The sequence below is a fragment of the Canis lupus genome, chromosome 6 (genome assembly GCF_011100685.1).
Source record: "Canis lupus familiaris isolate Mischka breed German Shepherd chromosome 6, alternate assembly UU_Cfam_GSD_1.0, whole genome shotgun sequence".
Lineage (NCBI taxonomy): Eukaryota > Metazoa > Chordata > Mammalia > Carnivora > Canidae > Canis > Canis lupus.
In genome coordinates, this window is record NC_049227.1 from 28,243,436 (window position 1) to 28,256,909 (window position 13,474).

General features: G+C 50.7%; 1 protein-coding gene across 1 annotated transcript in view; it reads right to left on the bottom strand.

The window, feature by feature from the left end:
* ABCC1 (ATP binding cassette subfamily C member 1) overlaps positions 1–7,847 on the bottom strand; it is a 134,117-nt gene extending 126,270 nt beyond the window's left edge. The window contains 1 exon segment of the mRNA NM_001002971.1: positions 7,792–7,847. Coding sequence (NP_001002971.1) covers positions 7,792–7,839 — 48 coding nt within the window. The 5' untranslated portion in view covers positions 7,840–7,847.
* Positions 7,848–13,474: the final 5,627 nt, after the last annotated feature.

Genomic DNA, 13,474 nt, shown 5'->3' on the forward strand with positions numbered 1-13,474 from the left:
CCACGCACCCCAGGGCCTTTGCACCCATGGTTCTCTCTACCTAATACTTCTTTCCCCAGTCCTTTCACGACCAGCTTCGCCATTCAGATCACAGGTGAAATATTATCTCCTCTGAAAGGCTGTTCCTGGATACCCTTCTATCATAGCTTGTACCCCACCCCCAATGTTCCTCCCAGTTTGTGTCTCTGCGGCACTTACCACTACCCAAAATCGTTCTGGTCATTCCTAATGTAAGCTCCATGAGCACAAGGACCTCATCTATCTTGTTTGTGGCTGTATGCCCAGTATCTAGAACACAGTAGATGCTCAATTAACAAAAGACTGACAAAATGAGTAAGAAACAGTTGTGGGAAGAACAAGCAATCAAATCCAGTGTTTTGAAGTTGTGCTGGGGAAAATTAAAGAAATACTCTCCGACGAGAAGGGCACCTCCCAATCAAGTAACCACCCAAGGGGCCTATAAAAGGTAAACTGAGATTCTCAGAGAGGAAAGGGAGAAGCCTCATAAAAAGTCAATTACTACCTCCCCAGTCATCTAGACCCATTTTCCAGGACTTGGCAACCTCCCCCAGGACGTGAATCCCACAATTAAGCTAAGGGAACACTTAAGTAGAACCTCAACTTCGTGACTGTCCACCTCTCCTGGGGCAGTTTAAAATGAGAGAGTCAAGGGGCACCGGGGGGGGGGGGGGCGGGGGTGCTCAGTCGGTTAAGCGTCTGCCTTCAGCTCAGGGTGTGATCTCAGGGTCCTGGGATCGAGTCCTGCGTGGGACTCCCTGCTCAGCGGGGAGTCTACTTCTCCCTCTCCCTCTGCTCCTTCCCCTGCTCCTGCTCTTTCTCTAATAAATAAAGTATTTCAAATAAATAAAATAAAACGAGGGAGTGAAGGGTCCGAGCCAATCTCTATCATCACACACACTCCAGCCAGAATGAAGGAGCACAGAGGAACACAGGCCTGGGTGCAAAGAGGCGAGCAGCAAGGCTATGCCTGCAAGTTCCTGCTCTAGGGAATTAAGAGTCTAACCTCCTTATGGTCTCATTAAGCTTCTCCAAGGCAACCCCTGTAAGCCAATTACACACGAAGGGCAACAGCCTAACATCTCGCAGGCATGAAGGCAAATCTTGCCCCAGATTTATTCTCCCGATGCCTCCAATGGCCATGGGACTTTACCACCCAAGGGACATGTGGCAATGTCTGGAGGCATCTGTGTTGGTGCCACACAAGGTGGGGTTCCTGGCACCCGGTGGGGAGAGGGCCAAGGATCCTGCTGAATGTCCCACAGGGCAGCCCTTACAGCAGAGGACCACCTGGCCCCGAATGCCAAAGTGCCAAGGCTGACAATCTGTGCTTCACGCCTACTGCCCCTGTCCCGAAACTGGCTTCCCCAAAGCGCCCCCACCCACCCTCAGCCTCCAAGAGGCAAGTACAGGTTCCATGCCTCCATCACGAGACGCTATCCCAGTTCCCATGCCAGGCTTGGGGAAGCCCTCGCCTCAGGATGTTCAACCCCCTGGCATTATCCCCAATCCCTTTTATTAGCACTTCCTTTTTGCAAAATGTTCAGGCAAGTTTTGATGGGTTCAAGGTTTACTAATCATTAGGCTATGATAATAAAAGCTAGACCTCATCACCCTCATGCCCCATGAAAATCTAGAGCCAAAAGACACACAAGACACTTGCTTCAAATTCCTGGGGCAAAAAAAAAAAAAAATTCCTGGGACATTGGCAATTTGTTTCTCCCCCTGCACACCCCCCCAGCCAGAAACCAGCCAACATGAACTTGGTGGAGCCCTTGGTCTTTGCACCACCAAACGAACAAGTCGCATGGGCCCCAGGCACTTCGCCAAAAGCTTTAGGCTTCCAGAAAGAGGATGTCCACTCAACTGGCCACGGGTGCCAGGTGGCTCCCTCATGGAAGGAAGTGACCTGGTGAGAAAGCACTAAGGGAAAAAAGCGAGCAACACTGGGCTCCAGGATTGAAGCCACAACAAGGAGGTCTGGCAATTACAGCAAACGGGAGCCAGAAGGCCTGTTCTGGGGAGGGCAGCCCCAGTTGACCACTACCAGGTACCAACACGGGCCCCACTGCTATCACATCTTCTGATTTTTCAGAAGTCAGAAATAAGTGTTTTTCTGCACACTCTTTCTGTGAGTAAATAGCAGCAATGACAGGAATTCATAATTATAAATAAGGCCAAGCCAGCACACTGGTGGACTAGATCTATACCTTAGAGACTCGAATTCAAATGCTGATTGACCCTAGTATGTGTGAGGCACTGAGTCCTGGGAAAAAGAGAGGAGGAAGACTCGGTGCTGACCCTCGCAAAGTAAAATCTACACCGTCAAGTGTGCAAGCCAGAGGGCTCAATCTCCCTGGGTATCCGTTCCACACAGGTGAGTGACTCTTCCGTCAGAGACCTCTGGAGAGAGGCTGCAACGCAGCTCAAAAGCCATTCCAGTGCCTTGTGTCATTCTTTCCTTCACAAATATTTACTGAGCACCTACTACATCTCGGGCACCATTCTAAGTGCTAGGATTATGGCCATAAATAAACACAGGCTGAAAAAAAAGAAACAAACAAAAAAACTCTACTCCTGTGGAGTGGACCTGTTGGTGGGAGTTTACAGAGAATAAGCAAAATAAATAAAATATCTGGTGTATTAGATTGGTTCGGGGCCAGGGGCAGGTGGGGTGGGGGGAAGCCTGAGTGCAGGGAAGGAGAGAGGTACATGAAAGTGGCAGAGTCAGAGAAAAACTGCCTAAGGTGCCATCTGAACAAACATTCAAAGGTAAAGGAGTATTCCAAGCAAGGGAAACAAGTGCAAAGGCCCTGAGGCAGCCTAGTAACCAGTGTGGCAGGAAGAAAGTGAGAAAGTAGGTGATGAGGTCAGAGAGGTGTTGGGGCGATTCTGCTGACTCCTGTAGGCCAAAGCCTTTTGGCTTCTGAGCAAAGTGTGGAGTCACTGCAGGGTTTCAAGCACACAGGACCTGACCTGTGTCTTGAACAGGACCCCTCTGGTTGCTGGGTTAAGACTAGGGGTCAAGGATGGAAGCAGAAGAGCAGGAGGGAGGGACTGTTCAAATCCTGGAGTGAGCCCATCAACAGTGGCTCCGGCCAGAATGGAGGAGGGGGGGTGTTGTGGGAAGCTGGCAGATTTGGAAACATTTTGAAGAAAAAGGCAACAGGATGTGCTGACTTCAGAGATGTGGAATAGGAGGGGGAAAGGGGAGGGGTTGGGTCAAGGATGCTGCAGGTTGGGGGCCCTCGGAGGATGGGGCTGGTGTTACGGGACATGCAGAGGGTCCGAAGTTCCGTTTGGGACAGGCTAGGTTGGAGACGCCCCGTCTCCCACTGGAGACAGCGGTTCCTAAAAGTTGAGTCCACGACCACACTCAAAAGGCAAGTCGTCTCCAAGAGCATCACCAGTGGAACCAGTCCAGCTGGGGGAAGGAGAGCAGGACAAGGCCCTGAAGCGACCCAGAGAACCCCAAACTAGCTCTCACCCGGCCCTGTCCCCTCAGTTTCCCCTTTTCTCCTCACAGTCATTCACCTTCTACCCTTGGGCCCACCACGCCACCACTCCAGGCCTCCGCTCATGCCGTGTGGGGAGGGGAGGACCCCATTCATTCTAGGGTCCCTTTCACCTCTAACAATCCAGAGGGGGAGACTGGAAGGAGGGGTGAACAAAAGGTGGAAGAAGGGAAGGTGGAAGAAGGAAAAAGGATGAGTCTGAAAACCAACAGGAAACGCGCAGGGGTTGGTGGGGGGGGGCAGTTAGGGGTGGAATACGGCTCTTCAAAGGTTGTCATGAAGCCCAGAAGAGCTATTAAGGGACAAATTACATGGAGTCCCGGGGCACCTGGGTGGTCCAGTGGTTGAGCGCCTGCCTTCGGCTCAGGGCATGATCCCAAGGTCCCAGGATCAAGTCCCACATGGGGCTCCCCACAGGGAGCCTGCTTCTTCCCCTGCCTATGTCTCTGCCTCTCTCTGTGTGTTTCTCATGAATAAATAAATAAATAAAAGCTTTAAAAAAAATTACACTGACTCGGGCCAGATCTTACCCCAGGAGGAATTTTTAATAGCTTCTAAAATATTTCTGTTCTCCCACCCCTTACTGATTCAAATACTCAGAGATTCACTGAGTTGTCTGAGGCAAACGGCAGCTCAGGAGCCAAATACTAGCAGGCTTCCACAAACCGCAACACAGATCTGCTACTGGGGTTCATCCCCAGCCACAGCAGGTGCAGCAGCAAAAACTAACTCGAGGGACGCCTGGGTGGCTCAGTGGTTGAGCATCTGCCTTTGGCTCAGGGCCTGATCCCAGGATCCAGGATCAAGTCCCGCATCAGGCTCCCTGCAGCGAGCCTGCTTCTCCCTCTGCCTCTCATGAACAAATAAATAAATCTTAAACAAAAAAAAACAAAAACCTAACTTGACAACTCCAACCGGTGTGGACCGTTCACAATTACTGAGCATCAACTGTATACCAGGCAGCAATGTTCTATGCACCTGCCAAGGATTCGCTCATTTGTTCCCATGTGACTGCTCTTTGCTCAGTATGGTGTTCTCGCCTCCATTTTCCAAATAGGTAAACTAAGGCACGCTGGAAGTAACTTGACTGAGCAGCAGAACCAGGATTTGAAGCCAGGAGACGCAGGCACTCGCTCTCAGGCACTGTGTGCTGCTTACTGATTTTTCTCCCACTTTGACATTTTTCCAATTTTTCTATGTAATAAATAATTTTTAAAAGTTAAGCCACAATGGGGCACCTGGGTGGCTCAGTGGTTGAGTGCCTGCCTTTGGCTCAGGGTGTGATCCCAGGGTCCCAGGATCAAGTCCTGCATCAGGCTCCCCGCAGGGAGCCTGCTTCTCCCTCTGCCGGTGTTTCTGCCTCTCTCTCTGTGTGTCTCTCATAAATAAATAAATAAATACTTACAAAATAAATAAAAAATAAAAGTTAACCCACAGGGAGAGGCCCAGGCCCATTCACCCAACCATCATACAAACACCAGCCAGAAACAGCCCTTCTTGCCAGCACAAACAGAAAAAAAAAAAAAAAAAAACCCAAATGTTGGTGAACTCAACACCGATTTGGGTAATGAAGCTCCTCTGATCTCATCCCAGAACATTTGCCCGGGTGAGGGTGGTTAAGTCAGTGGAACCCTCACCGTGGGCCATTTCCACGTTCTGGTTTTTCCGGACGTTTCCTGAAGCTCAGAGGCAGGCACTGGCCCAGGAACAAAGCTCTGATAAGAGTCTCACGTGGGCCAGTCCCTTTAATTTCTAAACACACGACCTTGGTCAGGGAGAAGCCAGGCATAAGTGGTGGGGTGGGGGAGCCCAATCCCTTCCCTAGCAGTTGATGAAAAAGTCCAAAGGAAGGAGGAGCAAGTGGAAACATACAACTTCATCTTTAGAAAGAATGGTAAAAAATATTGTTTAACTCTGTTCAGGGCACAGGCCGATCTCACTCTTCAAACAATCATAACCATAAAAAGCCCCAAAAGTTGAGGCTTTTTTTGAGGAGGGGATCCTGCTCCCATTTTACAGATGAGGAATCTGAGCAGAGAAAGGTAAAGAGGCTTGGCCCAAGGTCACACAGCTTAACTGGCTGGGAGGCTGGCCTCCCCCAGCCTTGAGTGTGCCACCCCAGCAAACACAGAAGCCACCTTCTTTCTGTTGCATTTGGTTTCTCCTGCTACCTGGAAGTTCTCATGCAGCAGTGGGCCAGCTCTCAAACTCCGGTTCTAGGCTCCACACCTCCCCGCTCCTACCCAAAACTGGGGCATCCAGGAATCCAGAAGGAGAAGAAACATAGCAAAGTCTGGAAGCTCAAAGACTGGGTGGAGAGGGAAGGCCAGCCATTGCCTTCCTCAAGAAAACCACCACTGGATAATTTCTGTAGCAAAAAGTCCAAGGAGAAAAAACACAATTGGCTTCCCGGAACGAGCTTCTCAAGCTAAATAAATTGTGAGCACCCCCAAACACACTGCGCTTTGGAAAACCTCATTAACCATCAACTGCCAGTTGTCATCAATAAAGCACCTCCCTATGCAAAATCTAATTTATGGTTGCCTATTTTTTTTCCCCTGTGTCATCCAGGAGAAGAAAATAAACAAGGAAACACTCCAAAAGTCATAGCAACACTAGACCAAGATCCTCCTCTGAACTCTGCTGAAATAATCTTGGTGCTGTTATACCCAGCATAGGGAGCAGGGACTCCACAAGCTTTTTCCAGAGTCCTACTTTGCAAATGCTCAGTTCTCCAATCTCCCCAGACCCTGAATGCAAAAGCATCTTTTCCAGCCATGTGTAAATCTGTGATCTCATTGGCCTGAAAATTAGGTCTATTTGGTTGATACCCAACGCCCCCCCCCCCAAAAAAAAATAAAGCCTTCCCTGGGACCCTCAAAGGATGACTTTTTCGCACTCCAGAGGGAGCCTGCAAGGAAAGGGCCACAAAACAGGACAAGGAGGTATTTTTGGATGCTAATCACCAGCTCCTAACAGGCAAAGCTGTTTTTCTCTCCTGAGTCCTAAACAAAAGGGGGAAACTATCATGTCCAGATTTGCCTATTGTTCCTACCAGTAATTAAGACAATGTGACACAGACGTGCCCTCCTGGAACAAAGGGGTAAATCGCATTACAGGGTAAACTAGAGCCCAAGACAGTGGGGATTAAACCACAGAAAGTGGACTTCGGAGCTGGGGCCAGGCGCAGCACTGAACACGCAGAGGAAAACTTGCCAGGGCGAAAGCCACGTGCATCCCCACTGAGAGGAGCCTCATGTTACAGAGGTAGGATGGCACAGGTACCAGGGTCTAGGGCATCCTGGGAGGGGGGGGTGGCACAGGTACCAGGGTCTGGGGCATCCTGGGAGGGGGGGGTGGGACAGGTACCAGGGTCTGGGGCATCCTGGGAGGGGGGGTGGCACAGGTACCAGGGTCTGGGGCATCCTGGGAGGGGGGGTGGCACAGGTACCAGGGTCTGGGGCATCCTGGGAGGGGGGGTGGCACAGGTACCAGGGTCTGGGGCATCCTGGGAGGGGGGGTGGCACAGGTACCAGGGTCTGGGGCATCCTGGGAGGGGGGGTGGCACAGGTACCAGGGTCTGGGGCATCCTGGGAGGGGGTGGGTGGCACAGGTACCAGGGTCTGGGGCATCCTGGGATGGGGGTGGCACAGGTACCAGGGTCTGAGGCATCCTGGGAGGGGGGATGGCACAGGTACCAGGGTCTGGGGCATCCTGGGAGGGGGGTGGGGGGGTGTCAGGTGAGACACATCAGGGATGAGCAACCCTACTTTCCTCCCTGGCTGTTCCCCCCAACTTCCCCTAATTCTTCCCCCTGTTTCCCCCAGATGCCCCTACAGTAATTAAAGCGGCAGACAGAAAGTAAAAGATGGCAAAAAAAAAAAAAAAAAAAAAAAGTGTAACCACAACCTAGTAATGTTGATGCAGCACGCCCCGGGGGGGGGGGGGGGGTAAACATCCCTTCCACAGCCCGCCAGCCTCTTCCCAGCGCAGACCTTCGCCAAGGGGGCGCCCACAAAGGGGATGGGAGAGCTTCATGCGGGGGACACCCCAACCTGGGCCGCCCCCCTCCCCGGAGTCCCCCTCCGCGGAAGGTTATTTTTAATTGCACGGAGGCCACTGCAACGCAGGCAGCCCCCCGGCCCCGTCTCCCCAGCCGCGGAGCCCGGCACAGGCACAGCCCCCGCCCTGCTCCGGAGCTCCCCGCACAGGCGCACACCCCGCCCCCGGAGCCCCCGCGCGGCCGCCCAGCACGTACCCAGAAGGGGTCGGAGCCGTCGGCGCTGCAGAAGCCGCGGAGCGCCATGCGGCGGGCGGGCCCGGGTGCTGGCGGCGGCGGCGGCGGCGGCTGCAGGGCGGGAGCGCGAGCCGGAGCGCGAGCGGGAGGCGGCGGCGCCCAGGCCCTGGTTGGCCCGCGCGTCACGGGGATGCGGCGCCCCGCCCCGCCCCGCCCCGGCGCCCCGCTCACCTCCTGCGGCGGCCCTGCTGGGCGCGGGGGGGCTGCGCGGCGCCCAGGAGCCCGGGGGCGGGGGGGGCACGGCACCGGGAGCGGTGGCTCCGGGAGGCGCAGGTGCTGAGCCCCGGGCCGCCCCGAGGGTGCCCCCCACCCCGAGCCGGGCCCCCCCGCCCGGATCCCTCCAGCCGCTTGCGGGGCTTCCCCAGCCCGCTGACCCCCAGAGCCGGCACACACCGGAGGGGCTGGATGCGCCCCGCCAAGTCTGCCCCTCGCAGGTGGGGACCCTGGGCTCCGAGCGGGAGCCGCGCCGAGCCTTGCCCAAGGTCACGCAGCAGGCCCGTAGTACGAGTGCGATTCGAACCCACGACCCATCGAAACGCCAGGGCGCTCGGGGCTGGGGGACTCCAAACCCCATCCCAAACAGTTGTCGCCTCCACATGTGTGCAAAGCGCCTGAGGCTCAGAGAGGCGACCGTGCCTTGCCCAAGGTCACACAGCAGCCACAGCAGGCTGCTATGGGATTTGAACCCACGACTCATCGCGCTCCAGAGCGCTCGGGAGCGGAAGAGGCCAATTCTCTCTCCTAAACCATTGTCACAACACACACACACACACACACACCCGTGAACAAAGCGCCTTGGCATTTTTCTCCACCGTCTTTGAGCATCCCTCAAGAAATAACCAGGTTATTGATCATCACCTTAGAGGTTGAAGACACTGAAGCCTGGAGACATACAGACCTTCCTGAACACATGTGGGGGTTACATTTATAAACCCATGTAAGGTGGCACTATCCCAAGTTGAAAACGTACTTGATGTACCTAAACTACCAAACGTCATAGCTTAGCCTAGCCTATTAAATGGCCTCAGATCACGTAGGTTAGTCTACAGTTGAGCAAAATCTTCTAACACAAAGCCTACTTTATAATAAAATGTTGAATATGTCCCATAATTTATTGAACACTGTACTGAAAGTGAAAAACAGAATGGTTCTCAATATATCAGTTCTAAGGACTGCAGCTTGCTGCCTCCTAAGAAGGTATCATAGGACATCTCGCTAACCCAGGACAACATTCAAATTCAAAATTCAAAAAAAAAAACCAAAAAAACAAAAAAAAATTCAAAATTCAAAGGCCAGTTTAGGCCAGTTTCTACAGAATGTGTATACTTTCACACCATCATGAAATGGAAAAATTTTAAGTCAAACCATCATTTAAGTCTGGGACCATCTGTAGGAATAATTAACGAGCATTTACAGTCATGGGGTTCCTAGGGCCCTGTTCTTAGTCGTGAACATGAATTAAATGCTCACGACCACCCCATGAAGTTATTATTATTATTAATCCCATTTTACAGTTGAGAAGGCTGGGCAGAGGCAGAGTAATTTGTCAGGGGCTGTGTAGACAGTAGATGGCTGAATCACACTTTGAACTCAGGCAGACTGGTTGGGACAGGAGGAATCTGTAACGATGGCCATTTTGCCGTATGGCCTCAGCACTGGTTAATATATGGGCAGCCAGTGACACAGGAGCGGGGGCTGGGGCCCGGGAGTCTAAGCTTTCACCCTGGATACCAGCAAAACCTTTCCTCCCCCCCTCTCCTCCTGAATCCCCTACCTGATGTATAGTTTCCATTACACACGCACATCAACTGCACCAAATAAATAAGAGGAGTGATTGAATGGGAGACGCCCAAAGGGCCTAGGGAGGGATATAGGATTGGTTTCTATGATCTTTTAAAAAATTTATTTACTTCTTTATTTTAGAGCAAGTGAGAGAGAGAGCATGAGCAAGAGGGGTAGATGGAGAGGTAGAAAGAATCTCAAGCAGACTCCTTGCTGAGCTCGATGTGGGGCTCAATCTCATGACCATAAGATCAAGACCTATTCCAAAGCCAAGATGCGGATGCTTAGCTGACTACACCACCCAGGTGCCCCTCTATGATTTTTTAATGGGCCCAGGCTCCCCCCAGAGTGAGTTTTTAAGGAATAATTACTTTCAAGTGATAATGCTCCTTGAGTAATTGCTTTGAGGTTTATACATTCAACAAATATTTATTGAACATCTATTTTAGGCCAGGTCTTGCTAGTAATAGGAGAAAGTTGCTGTTCCTGTGGAGTTTAAAAGATCAGGGGCTTTTTGTTTTTAAATAATTTTTATATCCAACATGAGGCTTGAATGTACAACACCAAGATCAAGAGTCAGATGCTCTACTGACTGAGCCAGCCAGGTGCCCCAAAGTGTTGAGTTGTTTTTGGTTTTTTTTTAAGTTTTTTTTTTTTTTTATGATGGGGGACAGGTTAATTAAATAATCACATAAAGAAAGGCCATTTACAGCTGTGGTAAAAGATGGGAAGAAAAGGTGGAAAAGAGCCAACAAGGGTCCTGGCCTACTGGCAGTGGAAGTCAAGGAATGCTTCTGGAAGGATGAAGCTTTTGAGCTGAGATCTAAGTGATAAGTCTGGTCTCAGGCCTGGACCATGCTGTAGAAAACAGAAACAGGATGGAGCAGGTCCTCAGAAGAACTGGAAGACGATCTGGGTGGCAGGAATCCAGAGACAGAAGCAGAAGGGACTCATCCAGGGCAAGAGGCATTAGAAGGGCCAGAGCTTGCAGGATCTTGTTGGCTGAGGGAGGGGCTTCAGCTGGGCCCTAAGAGCAAGGCAGGCCAGATGTGTTTCCATTCTCATCCACACGTTTTGTTCATTCATTCTTTCAACAAATATTAATTGAACAAACACGAAAAAATTCTTAACATCATGAGTCAACAGGGAAATGTAAATAAAACCCCTTCCATGACAACCTACCAGAGTGATTAAGTTGAAAATACCAAGTTTCGGCAAAGCTACAGAACGAAAACTCCCCAACTCTGTTAGCGGGAGTGCAAATTGGTTCAACCGCTTTGGAGAACTGCTGGATACTTTCTGACGAAGCTAAACACACGATTACGTGGCAATCCTCCTCTCCCTGGAGGAGGGGGAGCTTTGGGGCGGGGGTGTGGAGTGTTTATGTGCATCGAGAAACATCTACGAGAAATGTTCATAACAGCTTTGAGTAGTGAAAAACTAGAAGTAACCAAGTGGCCCGTCAGCAGTCAAAAGATGAATGAATTGTGGCATATGTACACAATGGATCACTACACAGCCAAAACATTTTTTAAAAAAGAATCAGGGGCGCCTGGGTGGCTCAGTTGGTTGAGTCAGACTCGTGATTTTGGCTCAGATTATGATCTCAGGGTCGTGAGATTGAGCCCCACATCAGGCTCCATGCTCAACAAAGACTCTGCTTGGAATTCCCTCCATCCCTCTCTCTCTCTCTCACTCTCTCTCTAAAAAAAAAAAAAAAAAAATCAAGGGCAGCCCAGGTGGCTCAGTGGTTTAGCGCCACCTTTGGCCCAGGGCCTGATCTTGGAGACCCAGGATCAAGTCCCGCATCGGGCTCTCTGCATGGAGTCTGCTTCTCCCTTGGCCTTTCTCTTTCTGTGTCTCTCATGAATAAGTAAAAATCTTTTAAAAAAAAATAAAAATAAATTAAAAAAATCAGGGCATCTGGGTGGCTCAGTGGGTTAAGCATCTGCCTTCAGCTCAGGTCATGATCCTGGGGTCCTGGGATCAAGCCCCACATCAGGCTCCCTGCTCAGCTAGGAGTCTGCTTCTCCCTCTTCTTCTACCCCTCCCCCCTGCTCATTCACTCTCTGTCCCTCTCTCATAATTAATAAATAAGATCTTTAAAAATATATAAAGAGTATAAAATTACTAACACAGGTAACAATAGGAAAGAATGGAATCTCACCAAATGTAAAAATGCATTAAAAAGTAAGGAGAAAAAAAAAACAGTAAGGACCAAGTGAAGCCAGGCATAAACAAATACATTTTTTCACGATGCCATCTATAAGAAGTTCAAGCAGAGGCGTGACTAATAAATATTGATGTGAGTTAGAACAATGACAAACTTGTCATTGATCGGAGGTATTGATTAGGAGGGGATACAAGAGGACCTGGCAGGGAACTGGAAATGTACCAAACTGGATCTGGCGGTAATTATACGCTTTATACACGCACACACACACACACATCTTAAAATTCATTGAGCTGCACACTCATGTTGGTTGTACTTGCTCTATAAAACATAAAAATTTAAAACAGACTGGGGATCCCTGGGTGGCTCAGTGGTTTGGCACCTGCCTTCGGCCCAGGGCATGATCTTGGAGTCCCGGGATCAAGTCCTGCGTCGGGCTCCCTGCGTGGAGCCTGTTTCTCCCTCTGCCTGTGTCTCTGCCTCTCTCTCTCTCTCTCATGAATAAATAAATAAAATCTTTTAAAAAATACAAAACAGAGGGATCCCTGGGTGGCGCAGCGGTTTGGCGCCTGCCTTTGGCCCAGGGCGCGATCCTGGAGACCCGGGATCGAATCCCACATCGGGCTCCCGGTGCATGGAGCCTGCTTCTCCCTCTGCCTGTGTCTCTGCGCCTCTCTCTCTCTCTCTCTGTGACTATCATAAATAAATAAAAATTTTTAAAAAATATAAAACAGAAAATAAATAATAAGTGTACCATTTTCCTGGAATAGAGATTGAGGGTCAAGGACATGAGATAACGCACAAGGTCTCATCTCTGGGATGTGGCCAAGAGAAGCAAAGCCTGCTCTGAACTGCCATGCCCTCCCCTCCCCAAGCTCCTCCCGCAGCCACAAACCCAAAGGCCCTTTTTTCTTCTCTCCGTCCCCTTCCTCCTCATCTTTGGCTCCATTGCAATTAGAAACATCCAAGACCTAGCGGCTCTGGGCCCTGGGCTGAACCCACCCTACCAACAACCAACAGAAGAACTGGTGCTGGGATCCCTGGGTGGCTCAGTGGTTTGGCGCCTACCTTAGGCCCAGGGCGTGATCCTGGAGTCCCAGGATGGAGTCCCACATCAAGCTCCCCGCATGGAGCCTGCTTCTCCTTCTGCCTGTGTTTCTGCCTCTCTCTCTCTCTCTCTCTCTCTCTCTGTCTCTCATAAATAAATAAAATCTTAAAAAAAAAAAAAAAAAAAAAAAACAGAGGAACTGTTGCTGAAAATGCAGGATCTAGATTTCAAGCACTGGCAGCCAAGGTAGACCATGAGTGACTGAATCCAGCAGACAAGCAGGCTGGGGAGATCCTTATTGCTCCCTGAATCATAGCATCCTGGTCCTGTTCACTTATTTTTCAGTATTGATCACTATTTGCCATCATTTGATTATTTATTGGCTCCATGCAGGCCTCCTCGGCCGCACTGGAAGGTACTAGATACTAACCATCCCTCACGTGGCATCCCTCCTTCCTGGTGTCCTGTGCCTGGACCTCCCCACTGCAATCAGAGCTCTGCACAGCAGCCAGGGGCTCCTGTGAAAGCAGAAAAGCTACACATGCCGCATAAAGCCTGCCCAGCCTCCAACCATGCTTAGTACAAAACCCGACCAGATATGGTCCAGCGCTTCCATTTCTGGATATGCACCCACAAGAAGT